The sequence below is a fragment of the Oreochromis aureus genome, linkage group 18 (genome assembly GCF_013358895.1).
Source record: "Oreochromis aureus strain Israel breed Guangdong linkage group 18, ZZ_aureus, whole genome shotgun sequence".
Taxonomy (NCBI): Eukaryota; Metazoa; Chordata; class Actinopteri; order Cichliformes; family Cichlidae; genus Oreochromis; species Oreochromis aureus.
This window is the reverse complement of record NC_052959.1, coordinates 1602326-1622910: the sequence shown is the minus strand read 5'-3', so window position 1 is coordinate 1622910 and position 20585 is coordinate 1602326. Positions and strand designations below refer to the sequence as shown.

General features: G+C 40.7%; 1 protein-coding gene across 11 annotated transcripts; it reads right to left on the bottom strand.

Moving 5' to 3' along the window:
* Positions 1 to 758: 758 nt before the first annotated feature.
* On the bottom strand, positions 759 to 20567 carry tmem68 (transmembrane protein 68). Of its 11 annotated transcripts, none has more exons than XR_005609150.1 (11): positions 20388 to 20567; positions 19859 to 20007; positions 18800 to 18970; positions 11286 to 11385; positions 10190 to 10357; positions 9218 to 9411; positions 7584 to 7644; positions 6756 to 6895; positions 2014 to 2702; positions 1812 to 1898; positions 759 to 1702 (listed from the first exon to the last, which is right to left on the bottom strand). XR_005609150.1 is itself a non-coding variant. In XM_039602721.1 (9 exons), the coding sequence occupies exons 2-9, from the start codon at positions 19916 to 19918 to the stop codon at positions 2598 to 2600; spliced, it is 999 nt and encodes a 332-aa protein (XP_039458655.1). In that variant the 5' UTR covers positions 19919 to 20004; positions 20388 to 20567; the 3' UTR covers positions 759 to 2597. The 11 variants fall into 11 exon arrangements, 2 of the variants coding, with proteins under 2 accessions (XP_039458655.1, XP_031603389.1); XR_005609152.1 differs by having other exon boundaries at positions 2520 to 2702; XR_005609153.1 differs by having other exon boundaries at positions 1812 to 1893; positions 2520 to 2702.
* Between the last annotated feature and the right edge of the window lie 18 nt (positions 20568 to 20585).

The window sequence follows — 20585 nt, the reverse complement described above, 5'->3', positions numbered from 1 at the left end:
TTTACCAAATAGCTTGTTTTCCTGACGCTTGTGCTGAAGACGTGGACCAGACACTCAGACTTCCACACATGTGACACACAGGAGGCTTTATCGATAATAAAAACTGACTCTAAGAACCATAATAAAAGCTGAACCCGAGGTGAGACCTGGGTCTGAGAACTGCCCCTCTGTCATTTTTTTGTTTGTTTAAATTTGTTACAGTTTCCTCTGGGATAAATAAAGCATTCACTATGTTGGGGGGGTCCTGGTGTGAGTAGTGACTGATGTGGGTTTCAAAGCTCTCTGTCGGAGAGGTATGTCACTGAAAAAAGTTTTGCTTGCGATGCTAAAAGTTGTGTTTACCCTTTAGGAGAAACCTTTGTGGCTGGATGATCCCATCTGGAACTGTTGCTGCTGCTCCTGCACAGATTATGCTGTGGACCTGTTTGTAGGACCCTAACCTAACAGGTAAATGAAAGTAGGGAGTAAAGTAGGAGGGACATTCCGTCTGAGGTAACCAGTTCCATTATGCTCATGCCTTGCTTTAAGTTACAGATCGCCGTGCTGATGCATGCAGTGCTTTTGCCGTCTTTTACGCGTTGGGCCACTTGCTGTGGAGCAACACAACTAGTTTCATAGTAGTATTTTACTTCTTTATTGATCTTGTAATAAAAAAAAAAAAAAAAACATAAATCCATCGTCTGACTTTTTCTGTGCTATGAACTACTCTGAACTCTGACTTTAAAGAAACCATTCCTAAAATAACAAACAAAGAAACATCTCAGTAAAGACATTTATTAACAGGCTGGAGTAGCTCTCAGTATTTAAAAGTTTAACACATACTTTACATTGTCATAATTTAAAAATACATGTTAGATCTCAACACTAGTGACATCAATATGGAAAAGGCAACCAGTGTGCAGACATTAATGCTCCAGTGAGACACGATGCAGAAACAGTTTCTGCATCATGTCTCTGAGCTGGCAGTGACGCTGTGACACGCGTGTGACAAAAGATCTGCTGAATCACAATATTCACATGTTTAGATATGGAAAAATACAGCAATTACACACAAACACACAAACTGTAACTGTATCTCCAAACCACAACCAAATTTGACTTTACATTACAAATGATTAGTTAATAATACTACAAATTACCTAAGACTCAGGGGTAAAACTGATATCACCAAACTGACATGCAGAGTGCACACTGATATGATCAATAGTTAGAACAGGCTGTTTTTAGCAATGTTGGATTTTTTACAATAACAATCAAACACAGTCATGTTCAACGTCATCATCTTTAAACACTGCACTTTGCTTTCTAATAATCAGTCATTGCTTTGGAACTTTAGCACAGTTTTTCCAGTCAAACACCTTTCCTAGTCTATCTGTTGGGAAGCAGTCAGTTTCACATTCCGAGTCAGGGAGTCAGATTTCACATTTCTACTTTTGTCCAATTTTGTTTGTCCAAGTCCAGATGACATATTCGTCCCAATATTAATAAATGAAAACCAGCTAATCACCATTGATCTCCAGTTTCAGAAAAAGCTCCTTGCTCATGTGTAGGAAGACAAAAATGAGCAACATAGAAACCAACAGCGTGGCGTTTACATGTCATTTGTTAGGCCCCATAAATCCAGGCCTGGTCATCGGGCGCCCGCCCCCTCCAGGTGGATCCCCGATTTGTCATTTCCTGTGAGGTCATCCAGCACCAAGATCTATTTTCCCATTAAGGTTTTTGGGGGGAATTAAATCATTAGGGCTTTGTTTTTTTAGCTCTTCTATTTAAGATTGAATAGTAATAATAATACAAAGGAAATACTGTACCAGCCTTAGAAAGAAACTAAGAACTCTTTCCTTGCGTCCTTTCTTTGTATATCCATACTCGCCTGTAGCTAGTAGTGTTCAGCTGTACTGAAACATAAAAAACAAAACAGCTTTCCTCAAAGAACTGCATGTTACTGTGGATTCTTTCCATTTATATATGTTACAGGAAATCATTCAATGTTAGGTTCATAAACTGCAGTACCTGAGTGTTTGAGAAGGATACAGTACTTCAATGGTTGGTGGACGTGTGCATGTGGACTTGTAGTGAAACATTAATGTTCAGCTTTTTCTTGTCATCATAAAGCACCCACCCCATTCCTTTTGTATAAAAAATATTGATTGATTGGTCTAAACTAATCACTGATCAACTCAAAAGGCATCGACAACAAAACACATTTATTTATTAAAAATCATTATGAATCTCTTGTTGATGTAAATGCACTTTTAAATAAATACATTTGCCTTTATCCCACAAAATAAAACAACTACATCTAATGTCACAATATTGTGTCTAAGTTCAAATAAATATTTGCTTTTCTTTCCGTCCTTTTAGAGATATTATTATGAAACCTGACTGAATCTCATAAAGTCTAACTTTCAACAGATTCATCTTGAATATGAATATATATAAAAGGGAGTCTATGTAAACAAAAATACAGCTGTGCAATAAAAACATCGAGGAGCCTCAGATGCACATCAGCACCAAACCTGTGCAGGCTGCAGCCATCTGAAGCGTGGTTTTGGTCACACACTGGACAGTTTGTCTCTGTTGTAGTGTCACTGATGTTAGTGGGCTTTGTATTTGGTGTGGAATCTCTCCAACAAGGCTCTCAGGATGCTCCCTGGGATTTGCTGATGTGTGTCTATCAGAGACTGGACTGCTTGCTGCACCTTCAGAGTAAAGAAAACAAACAGAGATTTTTTTTGCATTGTTCAAAAATTAACGTTTGGTGGAAAAGCAAAACATCCTCCACTAGAATAGAATAGAATAGAATTCAACTTTATTGTCATTGCACATGCACAGGTACAGGGCAACGAAATGCAGTTTGCATCCATCCAGAAGTGCTTTAGCCGTGATATAGATATATTACAATATATATTAGCAATAATATAGATATGTAAGTATATTACAGAAATGGGTCTATTATGGTATGTTATAATGTACACGGTATGAAGTATGTTATGAATATTCTATAACTATAAGTATGTACAGGCTGTAGTGAGTACAAGCTATGTACAGGCTATGTACAGGATGTAAATATGAAAAAAACTATACAGAAATCTGAGATATACAGTTATACAGAAATGTGAACTATGCAAGTTATAAACAGTTGTAGGATTAAAAATTATCGTATGTACAGAATGATTATTTACACAGAGCTATACAGTAGTGCAGTTAAGATAAGTGAGATATGTGGATAATTGTGATAGTGATAAAGTGCTAGTGGTTGTGGGTGTGTGTATGTTCAGTCCATGAGTTTAACGTGAGTCAGATGTCAGGAGGCAGAGTTCAGGAGTCTGACAGCTGTGGGAAGAAGCTGTTCGGTACCTGGTGGTCTTAGTCCGGAGGCTCCTGTAGCGCCTCCCAGAGGGCAGGAGGGTGAAGAGTCCATGTGATGGGTGACTGGGGTCTCTGATGATTTTCCCAGCCCTTTTCAGACACCGCTTCCTGTAGATGTCCTTTATGGCAGGAAGTGGTGCTCGGCGATGCGCTGGGCAGTTTTCACGACCCTCTGCAACGCCTTCCGGTCCGAGGCAGAGCAGTTCCCGTACCAGACTGTTATACAGTTGGTCAGGATGCTCTCGATGGTGCAGCGGTAGAAGTTCACCAGGATGTCTGAGGACAGGTGGTTCTTCCTCAGAGTCCTCAAGAAGAAGAGGCGCTGGTGAGCCTTCTTGACCAGCTTGGAGCAGTTGGTCGTCCAGATGAGATCCTCGGAGATGTGGACTCCCAGGAACTTGAAGCTGCTCACACGCTCCACAGCCGTCCCCTTAATGTGGATGGGTGGGTGTGGGTCAGCATTCCTCCTGTAGTCCACGATGAGCTCCTTAGTCTTCTCGGTGTTAAGCAGCAGGTTGTTTGTGTCGCACCACTCAGCCAGACGATCCACCTCCTCCCTGTAGGCGGTCTCATCGTTGTCACTGATGAGGCCAATCACCGTGGTGTCATCTGCAAACTTAATGATGGTGTTGGAACCATCAGCAGGTCTGCAGTCGTGGGTGAAGAGGGAGTAAAGGAAAGGGCTCATCACACAGCCTTGTGGTACACCGCTGTTCATTGTGATTGTTGATGAGCAGCGGTTATCCAGCCGGACATGTTGGGGGCGGTTGGTCAGGAAGTCCAGTAACCATTTGCAGATGAGGGAACTGATGCCCAGGTCTGTCAGTTTCCTGATGAGTTGTGAGGGGTGGATTGTATTGAATGCTGAACTGAAGTCTATAAACAGCATTCTGGCGTAGGTGTTGTTGTTGTCCAGGTGTGAGAGGACAGAGTGCAGTGCGATGGAGACTGCATCCTCTGTGCTCCTGTTCTGGGGGTATGCGAATTGGTGGGGGTCCAGGGTGGGGGGGAGACAGGATTTGACTAAACTAGTTTAGTTTAATCAGTTATTAAGTTATAACTAGAGATGGCACGATACCACTTTTTTATGTCTGATACCGATATCATAAATCTGAATATCTGCCGATACCGATATGAATCCGATATTGTGTTTTTTAATCAATAAAACTGTTTTTTTTAATTTCTTGCTGCATTTTGTATAAGTTCATACTCCAGTTTAAATAAACAACAACACTAAAGCTATTCTGTTATACCTGCATGTAAAAAATACACTGCACCCAAAATATTTCATAGTTCAGCAACACTGATCAATCTAATAAACTTAAACCTACTCCATCCTCCCTATTCTGGTATTTTAAAGAGTACTTAGCAGAAATAATAAGCAACCTAACTAATAGGGTTGCAAACTCCCAGCAAAAAAAAAAAAAATAGGGAACCACCCCCCACCCTCCACCTCATGATGCTTAATCGATGTAATCAACTTTAATTTGATGCAGTGTGGAAAAAAAATGCACAGAAATAAATTATTTTTCAAGAATAATTAAATCGATTCAACATCTTTCTTCAACAGAATTGCAGACTGCACAGATGGTACCTTCCCAAAGGAAAAAGTACTATAGCTTACTAGGGTATATTAGACTTAACAGTTACTATATACAGTAATGGACTTCTATACATTTTACATCAGATTAAAACTTTGGGTGTAAGATTCAGATAATTATTTATTAAAAGCTCGACATTTTAAATGAGAATAAGAAAGAAAAGTATGTCTTTGTGCCCCTTTTCCTGTTCATTCCCTATCGGCCCCTGGCTAAACTTTGCTAGATCCGCCCCTGCACAGTTACCAGCCGTCAGCTACGAGAAAAGGATCCTGGTGTAGAAAGTAATATTAAATACATTCTAACAACAGCTTATCAAGGTTAAACGTGCTGCTGTTGTTCAGCCGCTGGTTTCCTCTTTCTGGTGCAAAGTGGGCCAAAAACAAAGAAGAGAGACGGACTTGCGACAGAAAAGCCGATCAGCTGATCATTGATCAGTTTCAGGATTGAAGTAGCAGCAGGAGAGGGAGAGAGAGAGAGAGAGAGAGAGAGGCAGTCGCTCCATATATCGGTGGTTAAGCTTAACATGGGAACGCTTTACAAACATTCAGAGATGAACTTACACACTTGCTTTACTTCTCTCTGGGATAACTTCCTCGGAGATGAAATGCTGGTTTGGTAGCGAGGCTACAAATACACACAGCCGCTCTATCACTGAGCACACTGCTCCGACGTGCTACGGTTATGAGCCGAGTTACGCCGTGTCGCAAGTTTTGTGAGATGCTTTTTTGATATTTAATGGATCGGATTACATTTTTTATTTTTCGCCGATATCCGATCCAGTAATTTAGGTCAGTATCGGACCGATACTGATACGTAATATCGGATCGGTCCATCTATAGTTATAACCAACGAGTTTTTTACACTCATTGGGTATGACCTACACTCCCTGAAGAGTTAGCATGTATGAAATCCTGTAAGAGCTCAGTTCACATCAAAAATCTGCTCTGTGGCCATGTCACCCTGACCATAGATGGTTCGAGTATTTCTGAAATTGCTGAACTTTTATATTTTTTGGTGGGTTTTTTTTTTTTTTTTCCAGAATGTGACCATAAAAGAAACACATGAAAAAGTATGCAGCACTTCTGTTGATTGAAACCCTGTGCTGATGAGAGGTCAGAGGAGAATGAACTGTGCTTAGCCAAGATGGACAACACATCTAAATCTGAGGCCAAAATGTACCTCGCTTTGGAGGTGCTCTGTCTAACATGGAAACTGGGCCTAGGTCCTAGGACAGACCCAGAATCTACTGGAGAGATTATGTCTGTCTTGGGAACGCCTGGGAAGGAACTAGAAAATACTCTGCTTAGCCACCTTCGGATGATAATGGATGGAGATGCATGGATGGATGGACAGAAGAAGACAACATCAAGCTCCACTAACATCAGTGAAAAACAGAAATGTAACACTGCAGCAAACACAGGACCACTGAAATATGGATGCCTGAAAAGTTGAAAATCACTGGCTAGTGATAAACTGCATTTCTGCAGATGCTACCACAACACCAGCATGTTAAATATCCTACCAGGGGGAAAGGACACTGGACTATGTCAACAGTGACATTAAGCAGGCCTACAAAGCGACACCCCTGCCTCATCTAGGACAATCTGACCGGCTCTCTCTGCTCCTCATCCCAGCAAGTACTTAACCAAGCACCCAGAGTAGATCACACAGGCAGAAATGGAAGGTTCAAATCCAGAACCTTGATGTGCAAACCAAAGCACTGCCATGCTGTTACTATTTGAAAGTAGAGATTAGAATGAAAGGAAGCAAAAGCTTACTCACTTTCTGTGCTAGTTCAGCAGCATTTATGTTGGGGTCATATGGGATGGGATCCCCAAGGAAGGTTCGAAACTTCACAGGAAATCCACCATAAACAGGAGCTATAGGGAGACGAAATCTCTCATAGACCCAGCGGAAAAATCCTGGACAGACACATCCAGAGAAAGAGCATGTTAGATATGAGCTCAGACAGCAGTGCGTGGAGAGGACCACTGATGTGGCTCGGTGTTATAGAAATAAAATGTATGAAAATACAGTATTATACAGCACAGTATCATTATTGTGATCAAGCCCCGGTGAGCTCCACAGTGTTGTACTAGGATTAATGAAGAGTATAACTCGGGTCAGACGCTTCATTACAACAAACTTCATCTTATTTTGATTCAATTTCCCGTACCCGAATACTACAACAGAACACAGCAGCAATACAAAAACTACGATAAATGACGGCCTTTAAGTCTTTTTCACTGATAGGTTGCAAATATGTGCTGTGCTCCCTTGAACATGTGTCCCTAACCCTGGGAACAGACTGGCTCACATCCCAGGTCCAATCTGGCTGCCACAGCAAATCACATCCACCCACAGCACTCAGGGCACATCTGATGATACAGCGCTTTAGTCTGTACACTTTAACTATTTTATCTCATTGTCATCCAATTCATAATTACCAATTAACCAAACCTAACCACAGTCTTTGGACTGTGGGAGGAAACTAGGGGAAACCCAGTCAGGAGCAGGAAGACCAGATCCTACGTCTGAAACACCAGCAGTGTTTTCCTGCAGTAATATTGTAAGTGTCATGGCTAAATCTGAAATTTCTTCAAAACTTACTGAGTGTTCCCAGAGATCTGAAGCCTTCCCGCACATTCTGTGTAAACATTGGAATTACTGGCTGAAAAACAGAGAGCGCAACACAAAGAGATGATTAGAGAGAAGGTTATTCTATCACAGAATTATTATAATTAAATGTTATAGATTTTAAATATATGTATGATGAATGGTTCACAGATATGCGTGCATGTAATTGCAAACAACAGTGTCCATCTACATGTAATGGCTGCTACACATAATATATATAATTTGTTTCAACAAGTTTCATTATAAACTTGTCTGGAGGGGGACAGACATACATACATAAATCATTGTAAGAAGATCTTTATTTAGCCTGGGAAGACTTTATAAGCTGGAGCATCTTCTTATTCATCACTGATTGAAGAAAATAAGAACAAGCCTTGGTTTCTCCCTCACTGTAGCCAGGCTGACAGAAAGTCTGAGCTTAAAGCATTACTCTAATGTTAATGAGCAATGACTTCATGAACATCTTCACAAATTAAATTTAACCATTAGAGAAAAACTTACTCACAACCATCTCACAGATGTAACATTAAATACAGCAACTTTCAATACCACTGATATTTATTTATTCTGATCAAGCTAACTTTAATATTATAATATAATATAATTATAATTATATTATATTATATATATTATATAATATAATATATTATATTATATTATATTATATGTGTATATATGGTATAGTTATGCTTATATCCTTACTCTCATTGCCCTTATTGTATCTGTAACATGCAACATCTGTCGGTGCTGTGCTACTGGAAACTGAATTTCCCGGAGGAACCCACCCGAGGGATTAATAAAGTTTCATCTAATCTCTAATCTAACTTCTATAATGACTTCCTTCGAGTCATCAACGTGTCTTTTAGACCCTTCCTACAAGTCTGCTCAAAGACGTCCTGAGCAGTCCTTATTTGAAGAGTTTCAGTCAGGTTTCAGAGCTCATCACAGCACAGAAACAGCTTTAGTGAAGGTTACAAATGATCTTCTTATGGCCTCTGACAGTGGACTCATCTCTGTGCTTGTCCTGCTAGACCTCAGTGCTGCGTTCGATACTGTTGACCATAATATCCTATTAGAGCGATTAGAACATGCTGTAGGTATTACAGGTACTGCACTGCAGTGGTTTGTATCATATCTATCTAATAGACAGCACAGACAGGGTTCTGTGCAATGATCAATTCAGCCCGAGCACTGACAGGGACTCGATAAAGAAAGCATATTTTGTCCATACTGGGTTCTCTTTATTGGCTCACTGTTAAATCCAGAATCGAATTTAAAATCCCTCTCCAGACAAGGTCTTAAATTATCAGGCCCCATCTCATCTTAAAGACCTTGTAGTACTGTATCACCCCATTAGAGCACTTCACTCTCAGACTGTTGGTTTACATGTGGTTCCTAAAGTATTTAAAAGCAGCGTGGGAGGCAGAGCCTTCAGCTTTGTTTGTTTGTTTTGTTTCTCTGTGATTTATTCTAGCTATGGTCAGTGATAAAGTATTAATCAAATAGGGCAGGAACTGTATTGCTGTGGCCTGTTGATGGTTCAAAAACATTTCAAACACTACCCGCTCTGTACTGAAATGTGACTACATTAAACTGAAACAACGCACCACTTGAGAATCAATGGCGACCTGGGCAAAGCCTTTCCGTTCGCCCCAGAGGAGAGGGTAGGTCTCATCACTAAACAGAGCTTCCCGTACTCCTCCCGGAGAAATCGCCAACAGGTGACCGTTCTTAAGAGCCCGAACACACTCCTCCTGAGGACCATGGATCACACTGAACACCTCCAACAGCAATTTGAAACCTAAAGTAATGAGACAGGACGACAGAGTAATGAACAGACGGTCACAGGTAATCACCAATACTTTACTATACTATGCCCATATTTCAAAGTATTCCCAGTGCATCCATTGAGTGTGAATGTTAGATAAAAATACAAATGTCACAGTATTTTTGTAGCTAGCATGACCCAGAGTACTGAAAGTCTGCGGCATAAAAGGCGAACAGCAATGAGGTTAGCAGTCCCTGTCTGTGGAGCTCCTTTGTTGTGCATCAGCCAATCACAAAGGACCGCCCAGTCCAGCGATGCAAACATCACATTTTTCACCTGTGGTTTATCTGTAGGCCAACACAGCTTCAATGCATGCGATGTAATGGCGACTGATTAATAATCATTTGCTCGGTGTTGACTTCTTTAGTACAGGTTGTTATTTACGTAACACCGGTATCTTCTCCAGCTTCGGACCTCAGTTGGAAATTTTGATCAAGAACACATATTTTATCTCAAGTGACTCCACAATTTCTTCCTCTTCTCGATCTGCAAAGATTCTGGTGATAGCTAACATAATTTCTTTCTTTGTATGTTCAATGAAAATTTTCTATTAAGAAAATTATATAATTTTGGTTTTTGTTTGTTTTTTTCAGCTAAAAAGTAAAACAAAAACTGAGTGAGTACCCTACAAGTGGTTTCATGGTTTAAGAGCATTTGGGGAATAATGACCACACAGTGATTCTGGTAAAGTGTTTAGTGTGTGCTCCGTGTTAATGTTTGCACATGGGTCAAACAGTCCTGCGTACAGTACCTGGGATCTTAAAGAGGAAATGGTCGGCTACAGAGTGGCAGGTCCGTCCCTTCTGAATGATAACGTGAGCGAGGAAGTAGTAGTAGTCGACTGGAATGGCTCCGTGATAGTACACGATCAGAGCTGGTCCTTCATCAGGAATCTTTTCCATACCATGAATCTCATACCCTAGTACACAGGCCAGATAACATTAGGGATAAATAAATTATGCATAGATGGTGCTGCATTAAAGATTTGGTAAGTACTTTATTGTCATCTTCAGAGTTTGGAAAAAAAAGACTTTTTGGTTGGTGGAGAGGTTTCACCACTGCAAGGTTCTGATTCTTCAGTTCTAAAACAACTGATGGAGAGTCTCAGGTATTAACTGTGGACCTGAGGGTTGGTGGCCCACTATTAATCACACGAGTCATTGCGTGAGCCAAGGTATCGACCAAGGTGTGGTCTATTATGCCCCACCCTGCTATCATGTGAGTTATTGAGGTCATATGAGCCAAGGTCTGGACAGGACTCATCCAGAAAGGGATCTCAAGACTACATCGTCTGCAAAGCCACCATGTGGCCTCAACAATGGTTGTTCACAGCGTCTCACAGCGATGGTGAGTCAACTGGTGCATCTATATTCTAAAATTCAAACACTGGTAATCTGAACAGACTGTAAGTGTACAGCTAAGCCTTGTCCTATTAGGCTGGCTTAACATTTGCAGAGTGGTTGTTTGCTCTCGCTTCTACACACTCCTCACTGGACTGCAGAGCATACACCACACTGTTTAACTTGTGTTTGGGTGTTTTGTTCTTGGGATTCACGAGGACAGAAAGTTAAACCTGCAGTTTGGTGTCAAGTCCACGAGAGGCTACACGAAGCTCTCCATCAGCTGTTAGAATTGAACTAGCCTGTTGGACGAGGGGTGACATTCCTTCACAAACCAAAAAGAAGCCTGGCTGCCTTCTTTTCAAGCACTCAGGACTACCATGATTTAGATGACTAAGAACATATACACACATGTATATTGCTGGCTTTAACCAAAGGGAGGCTATTACTTCTAGCAGTGGTAGTAGAGCATTGTGTCAACATAAATGAAGGACCATGGTGTCCTACCATGCCAGATGGCTCCATGTCCGTCCCACAGAGTAGCTAAGGTCTTCCTGGCTCCATCCCACAGGTTGTTACAGTAAGCTTCTTTCAGCTGATTCTTCCTCTGGTAGAAGAAATCCGTAAGCAGAACTTTAACACCTGGTCACGCTTTCAGGAGATCATCAATATTCACTTTTTATAACATAAGTGAACATGATCTACAATGTAATGAAATTATCTACAAATATAGACACTAATTTATACAATTATACAAATGTTTGACATTTACGAATCAGTAAATAGGTTGCCTAAAATGCCCTCATCTGCAAAAGACATTTGCTTGACAAAAACACTCCAGCATGTCCTAAATAATACTACGCTATGAAATACTAGAGCACATGAAATCAGCTGACCTGCTCATCAACAAAAAGCGTCATAAACTCTTTACCACTAATGCAATGTTTGTTCCCAACGATTGAAATTAATGTTATAAAAAAAATGAGACATCGTGAAAATACAGTGAAAATCATTTGAGCTTCACCTACTTCCAACATGCATGGATAAGATCTGAAGACGTTAAAGCAACACTTGTAAGTAGTGTAAAGAACAACTATTACTTTAATGACATATTTTGTTTCGCGGCCGTTATCTTGACCTTGACGAAGGCCACAAGCTGAAACTTTGCAGCATTTTGGAACGCAGGCTTGTTGGAACTTATATCTCAAAAATGAGAAAACACGAAATGAAATCAGCCACAGAGCAAAGGTGACGTCAGTGCTGAGCTAGAACGCAATGATGTGAAAGAGCAACAGATCATCATTACTTTAAGAGCTGAAGGTCAGTCAGTCCAAAATATTGCTAAAACTTTGAATGTGTCCCCAAGCGCAGTCGCAAGAACCATTAAGCACTACGAGGAAACTGTCTCACATGAGGACGCCCCAGGAAAGGAAGACCAGGAGTCCCCTCTGCTGCTGAGGATACATTCATCCGAGTCACCAGCCTCAGAAATCACAAGTTAGCAGCAGCTCAGATCAGAGCCCAGATAGATGCGCCACAGAGCTCCAGCAGCAGACACATCTCTACATGTTCAGAGGAGACTGTGTGAATCAGGCCTTTATGGTCAAATAGCTGCTGAGAAAGCACGACTAAGGAAAAGCAACAAGCAGAAGAGATTTGTTTGGGCCAAGAAACACAAGGAGTGGACATTAGACCATCAGTGCTTTGGTGTGATGAGTCCAAGTTTGAGATCTTTGGTTCCACCCGCCGTCCGATGCAGAAAAGGTGAACGATGGTCTGTACATGGATGGTTCCCACTGTGAAGCATGGAGTTGATGGTTTGCTGGTGGGGGGGGGGGCTTTACTGGTGACACTGTTGGGGATTTATTCAAAACTGAAGGCACACTGACCCAGCATGGCTACCACAGCATCCTGCAGCAACATGCCATCCCATCATGTATTGTTCAACAGCACAATGACCCCAAACACACCTCCAGGCTGTGTCAGGGCTGTTTGACCAAGAAGGAGAGTGATGGAGTGCTGACCTGATGGCCTGGCCTCCACAGTCACCTGACCTAAACCCAGTGGAGATGGTTTGGGATGAGATGGAGCGCAGAGTGAAGGCAAAAGGACCAACAAGTGCTTTCAACCATTTCAGGTGACGACCTCATGAAGCTCATGGAGAGAATGCCAAGAGTGTGCAAAGCAGTAATTAAAGCAAAGGGTGGATATTAGGAAGGATCTAAAATGTAAAACATGGTTTGAGTTTTTTCACACTTTTGTTTACTACATAATTTCATGTGTTCATTCATAGTTTTGATGCTTCAGTGAGAATCTACAATGTAAATAGTCAAGAAAAATAAAAGGAAAACCATTAAATGAGAAGCTGTGTTCAAACGTTTGACTGGCAGTGTAGAGTATCCAATCACTAAAACAATAAAATCTAAAGAGTAAGACGGGGCAGTGAGAGGAATTATCAGGAGAGTTGTTGCATTTAATTATTAGTTTATTATTCATCTCTGACCGGTTGCAGCAAACAGCCTCCCTTCCTGACTGGAGGTTTCTTCCTGTTCAAAGGGACTTTTTCCTTCCCACTTTTGCCAAAGTGCTTGCTCATAGGGGGTCATATGATTGGTGGGGTTTTCTATGTTTTCTTTTTATTATTCTAGGGTTTTTTACCTTACGATATAAAGCGCACTGAGGCAACTGTTGTTATGATTTGGCGCTATATGAATAAAACTGAATTTAATTGAATTGGTCCATGAGCCAAGGAGCTCTTGTGGAGAGCTACAGAAAAACCTGGAATCAGCAGGTACTATTGTTTCAAAGAAAACAATGATTAATGCACTCAACCACCATGGCCTGTATGTATGCTCACCACGCCCCACTGATAAAGAAAAAGCATGCTGAAGTACATTTAAAATTTGCTGAACAACACTCAGACAAGCCTGGGAAATAGTGGGAAATGTATGCAAATAGTTACTCCATACAGGACGTGGCCTGAAGTTGTCATTATCAACTTTTATACAAAGTATTAAATACATTTCCCTGTGTCATTTTTTATTATTACACATTACTTATTTTATAGACATCAAATGTTCGATTTATTTGCATGTGTGGATTGGATGGGTAGCTACTGATAACCAATTCAAGACTTCCAGTTGGGGAGAATTTGATGCCAATTTGATGTCCATTAATTACAGGCGACCTATTTCTTAAATAAATTTCTCAAATTTTTTCATTAAGTTCTTTTCTTTTCCCTATTTTGTCACCACTAATGCTTCTGGTGCAAATATCTCATAAATAGGAGGCATGCAGGTTCACTGAGTTAAACATCATGCCTATGTCACATGACACACAGTATCCACAGTACCTATACGTAATAAAGAAAGTGTCTTTGTGGTTCAGATGTTGCTCAGAAGAAGCTGATTTAAAAGTGTATTAGTCCACGGGCGTGAAAGGAACTGCTACGATTGGTCAGAATTCGCCCATAAAAACGTAACAAAGGTTTTTAGTTAACAGTCTTTTCATTTAAATAAAAATTTTTAAATAAATATGAAAAAAATAATGGCATGCCAGCTTCTAGATTTTTTTATAGGACAAATCTTACGAGATCAACTCGTAACAGCTTAAAAGTCAACAAAAAACTTCCAAACTTTGAGAAGACCAGTGTGGTTGTTACAATAAACACAGCACTCTTTTCTCAGGATGCTTTACTTTTTAAATTCATTTCTGGTGAGCAGCTGAAACAACTTCATGAGTGTTATAAGAACTTTGCTGAAGCACATTGGTCTTTACAATCACAGCTTGCTGTCTTTAACAGTGTCAGTATTTTTCTTTTTATGTTTGTGGGGCAATTTCTCCAAAACTTCTGTTGATCACAATTATTGACAGTCTGGTATAATAAGTGGGTTTGAAATTGTGCAGGGCTTGTCTGCATCAGTTCACTGAATGGCACTATCGAGATGTGAGGATAGCCAAATTGGCCAGCAGGTGTCACTGTGGAGAGAGGTTTCAGATTGTTTCAAAACTTCGATACAATTTTGGCACAAATGCTTTGAATGTTTCACAAAGCCTTGTTTTCCCAACATTCAACCTCCCCAGTCGGACTGGGAGTGACATGTTTGGCCACATGGTCTCCTGTTCTGGATGTCTCAGTGGCGATCAAAAATGATGTGCGTTTTACAGATAATTGGGGGAAAAAACAGTAAGTAGAGTTGCAGTTTAACACGTCTCTCTGCAACAAAAAAATCGAAGAGACAGTAATAGCACAAATATAACAGCCTGGGGCACCGGTTTAGCTCAGCGGGCGAGCAGGCGAGCATATGCCGTATGGCCCGAGAGCAGCAGCGACCCTTTGCTGCATGTCTTCCCCCCTCTCTCTCCGTCTCCCCTCTTCCTGTCTATCTACACCGGGGGTCAGCAAAGAGAAGACGGAGAAAATTAAATTTTATTTATGTAATGAACACATTGTCAACCCTTAAAAAATAATAACTAAAAATAAAGTCAACCAGTTGAAAGTGTCTTTTAAATGAATTAAAAAGCTGAACTTACAATTATCCATGTAGCAAAAGAAAAACAGTGAGCCGTCATCCTTATATCGCCTTCTGGGCTTCCTGGAGTGGAGCCTTGACCAGAATTTTAAAAATAATTGGAAAAAAGCACTATGCTCCTAAAAAATTAAAAATAAATATTTTCAACATATCTGCATAATATTTATTTTACCGGGTTAATATTAACTTCATGGGCGTGGCCCGCAGTGGCGCGCTGCAGGAGAGGCAGACGTACCTTAGTGGCATCCGCAATCACGCCTCACCGGCTTGCTCTCTCTGCTCTTGTTTGTATGTGTCGGACTGTGCGCTGGAAAGCTACAGCCGGCTGTGTGTGTGAAAAGTGGTCAATAAAGAGATGCTGAAGAGCATGTTCATGTAAACATCGTCGGTTCTGCCGTGATGTGTTTACAATCGGACTTCTGCTCCTGAACCTCTGCGCACAGCGTCTGCTGTACGAAGTCACTTTCATCTTTACGCAGGACTGTAAGCTGTCGTCTGTGAGGCGTGTGCGGTGTTTGTTTTTAACATAGTTCATGGTGGAGAATAGATGCTCACATACATATGTGGATCCGAAGATCGACACGCCACAAATTAGACATACTGGTAGGCCGCTCTCGTCAGAAGTAAATACAAATGACTCTGCCCAGGCATCGTTAAATGTTGTATTTTCTTCAGATATTTTTCTTTTCTTACAGTTCGCCATACTAGGCCTACCTGGGGCTGAAAGTCTCGGTAAACGCACGTCGTTTCGGCGGGTATACCGGCTTCATAGAGTGTGACGCTTATTTTGAACAACGAAAATAATAAAATATAACTTTATTTTTATTATTCAAGATCGCAATAATCTTCCAATTTAGAACTACACGTTTTAAAAAAGAACTAACACAAATAAAAAACACTTCAGTTAAATACTTATAATTTATTTTTCCAAACCATGCAGAGCCGCAATATAAGGACTAAAGAGCCGCAGGTTGCCGACCCCTGATCTACACTGTCTCTATCCTATAAAGGCTAAAAAAAAAGGTGTGATGTCAACAAGCATAGTCAAAAATGTCTGATGTACAGTTAAGCCCATAATTATTCATACCCCTGCCAAATTTTCACTTAAAGTTACTTTTGTTCAACTAGCAAGTTATTTTTTGAGCAGAAATGACACAGGTGTCTCCCCAAAGATAATAAGACGATGTACAAGAGGCATCATTGTGGAAAAAAATATTTCTCAGGTTTTATTTATATTTTAGCAAAAAGTATCATGTCCAGAATTATTCATACCCTTCTCAATAATCAATAGAAAAGCCTTTATTGGCTATTACAGCAATCAAACGCTTCCTATAATTGCAGACCAGCTTTTTGCATGTCTCCACAGGCATTTTTGCCCATTCATCTTTAGCAATGAGCTCCAAATCTTTCAGGTTGGAGGGTCTTCTTGCCATCACCCTGATCTTTAGCTCCCTCCACAGATTCTCAATTGGATTCAAGTCAGGACTCTGGCTAGGCCACTGCAAAACGTTAATGTTGTTGTCTGCTAACCATTTCTTCACCACTTTTGCTGTATGTTTTGGGTCATTGTCATGCTGAAATGTCCACTGGTTCCCAAGGCCAAGTTTTTCTGCAGACTGCCTGATGTTGTTGTTGAGAATCTTCATGTATTGCTCTTTTTCATGGTGCTGTTTACTGTGATTAGGTTCCATGGTCCATTGGCTAAAAACACCCCCAAAGCATTAGGTTCCCACCACCATGTTTGACAGTGGGGATGGTGTTCTTTGGGTTGAAGGCTTCTCCATTTTTATGCCAAATGAAGGCAACATCATTGTGACCAAATAATTCAATTTTTGTTTCATCTGACCATAACACTGAAGACCAGAAGTCTTATTCTTTGTCCAGATGAGCATTTGCAAAGGCCAAATGAGCTTTTGCATGCCTTAGAAGTGCCTGGAGAAGTGGCGTTTTCCTTGGTCTGCATCCGTGGAACCCAACAGTGTCCGTTGGACTGTCTGCCTTGAGACATTGCCACCAGCAGAGCCCAGATTCACCAGAATGGCCTTGGTGGTGATCCTTGGATTCTTTTCACCTCTCTCACTATTCTCCTGGCCAGCACAGGTTTCATTTTTGGCTTCCGACAACGTCCTCTGAGATTTTCCACAGTGCGGAACATCTTGTATTTTTAATAATACTTTGCACTGTAGCCACTGGAACTTGAAAACATTTGGATATGGCCTTGTAGCCCATTCCTCACTTGTGAGCAGCCACAATGCACAGCTGCAGGTCCTCACTGAGTTCCTTTGTCTTAGCCATGAATGTCCACAGACCACCTGCAGAGAGCTGCTGTTTTTCACCTGTTGAGTTGATTAAAACAGCTATTTCCAATTAATCAGGGTAATTAGGATGCTTTAGAACAGCTTTGACTATTTGGAATGGTATGGAACTTTGGATTTTCCCACAGACTGTGACAGTTTGTGAAGGGTATGAATAATTCTGGACATGATACTTTTTGCTCAAATGTAAATAAAAGCTGAGAAATATTTTTTTCCACAATGATGCGTCTTGTACATCATCTTATTATCTTTTGTGAGACGCCTGTGTCATTTCCAGTCAAAAAATAACTTTCTAGTTGAATAAAAGTAACTTTAAGTCAAAATTTGCCAGGGGTATGAATAATTATGGGCTTAATTGTAAGTAGGTTAAAGTAAACGACTCATTGCCAACTTCCTGACATTACATGGAGTATAGAGAGACCATTATTTATCTAAAGTAGTGTTGAAGACTTTCCCGATTGAATTAGAGAAAATCCACAATAACTTCTAATTTGTGCACCCAATTTTTACTTTTTAAAGTAATGAAAGATGTATGCTGTACAATCTTTCCAAACCTGGAAAAAGAGCAGTTCAAAGAAATCATTACTTTGAAGAAAAGTGTTGTGTGTTATATGTGCAATAATGACTTTTTTGGAGTAATGATCCCAACACTGATCACAACAAACTGGGGAAACACCTCCAGTGTGCACAGACATTTGACCATGCATGAATTTAATGTCTGTGACATACTGCTTAGAGACGGTCTCAATGAGAATTGATTATGCAACTGGATTTACTAAATTTTTATCAATTCCCATCCCTACTTAGGCCTCATATATAAAACTATAAAATACCACTCAATACTTTGAATCAACTGGTTTATTTTTTATGAAATAACAAGTGAGCAGGCCTCACCTGTCCATGAAACTGCTTGCCAGTCAACTGTCCCTCTAAAAATAGGGAACTATGTAAAAAAAAAAAAATAGCTGTGAACTCCTTTACTTAAATCTGAAAGTCTGCACTTCAGTCAGACAGTCCTATAAATACTGTGCAGATGTCGAGAGGCAAAGCTACTAAAATTGTGTTTTTGTCCCAAACATTATAGAGGGAACTGTAGATGATAACTAAACAGTGAAGGTCTTTGATTTGTGTTACTCTATTTATGTGACTGAGACTGTAGGGACTGTTTACGTACCTTGTAGACATGAAGGAAGAGTATAGAGAGGTAAAGGAAGATAACGATGAGGAAAGGCACAATGAAGACGATGGCTAGGGGTGTGAAGACCCACAACAGGTATTCCAAGACACTCAGATAGTCCTCTTGATCAAGACCTGCCCATTCCTCCCATGCATGAAACAAACACACCTGTTGACCAGGACCAGAATGTCAATACTAACATCCATCACTTTGGTCCAGATGAAAACATCTCAATAATTACTGGATAGGTAACTTTAAAATACGCAACACATTCTTGTTTGTATTAGCATTACTTTTAAAAACTGGTTAACAGTGTTATGTAACATTACAGTTGGACATAAAATACCACTGAGGGAGAATCTAGAGTTTCTAGGCGATTGACACCATAGAAGCTCTTTTTACTACTTAACATGTGACATAGTGATAGTATAACACTCTTTGTAATACCAGGTGAGATCGTAACAACAACTACATTTCGGGACAAATTATCTACATTTAAATTTAGAATGGCGTGGGGCCCACAATCTGAACGCCTCCTCTGTGGAGGAGAGGGCCTCAAAGAGGGCTGGAGAGACATCCCATTATTCAAACTGTGGGACTTATTATCCACTTGTTGCCAACATATTGTGGAAAATCCATCCATGCATCTTTTTCCGCTTCTCCTTGTGGGGGGCTGGAGCCTATCCCAGCTGTCTAAGGGCAAGAGGCAGGCTACACCCTGGACAGGTTGCCAGTCTGTCACAGGGCTAACACTATGGGCAATGACTCACCAATTCACCAAGCACTTTGGACTGTGGGAGGAAGTAGGAGTACTGGGAGAGAACATGCAAACAGAAAGATCCGGCCTGATTGTGGAATTGAACTCAGGACCTTCTTGCTGTGAGGCAACAGTGCTAACCCTCTATTATGGAAAATTTGTTGTATTGTGTGCGTCTTAAAATAAAATAATGCATGAACACCAAAGCTGATGTTAAATAAATAACACATTTGTTTCTAGGTAAGCTCGATTTCATTATCAAGTCCTAGGTGCCTGTAATGCATGGACAGGATGCATACCAAGAGAGAGAGAGTGTCCTCCGCGCCCGTCAGACATGACTGGTTGCCAGTGCCTGACATAGTGCTCTGCTCTCAGCCACGAGAACTCCAGCTCAACCGAGTGACGCTCAGATCAGGTCTCAGGTAGACTGCATAGAGAACACCGGCTGCTACATAAGAAGGAGGTATAGGAGGACACCGCTAACTCAGTTCTGTGACTACATTTACAAATACACAGTCGCAGTGGATTACGCAGATCAGAAAAGATGTAAATAGCACGTATTATACCAACTACAATTTCTAATAAACACCAGCAGCTTTTTAACATCAAATCAAATGACAGCAACTTTACATAGCATTAGTATCTAGAACACCACCACCTTTTTACTGGGAATAGGAAGAGGCTACATTTGATCAGCAAAATGACAACAGCGAACTCGGGCTACGGTATAATAACTGACTGAGAGCTAAGTCTCATTGAAAGAGCCGGAAAATCTGACATTTCTCAATAAGCCAACTCCACGGTTACAAACATAAAAACGGTACCTACCGACTGCTTACTCGGTAAAGCGTGCCATTAGAATGTAGCACGATATTCAGTATTACACTAGCAAAACCTATACTTCTTAGAGCTATCAACTATCCTGTTCATCAACCCGGAACGTCGTTGGGGGAACACAGAGTCACAGATTTCTATCCTAAAACTGTGCTGTACCGATGAAAGAGTTCTTACTGGCTAACAATAAAG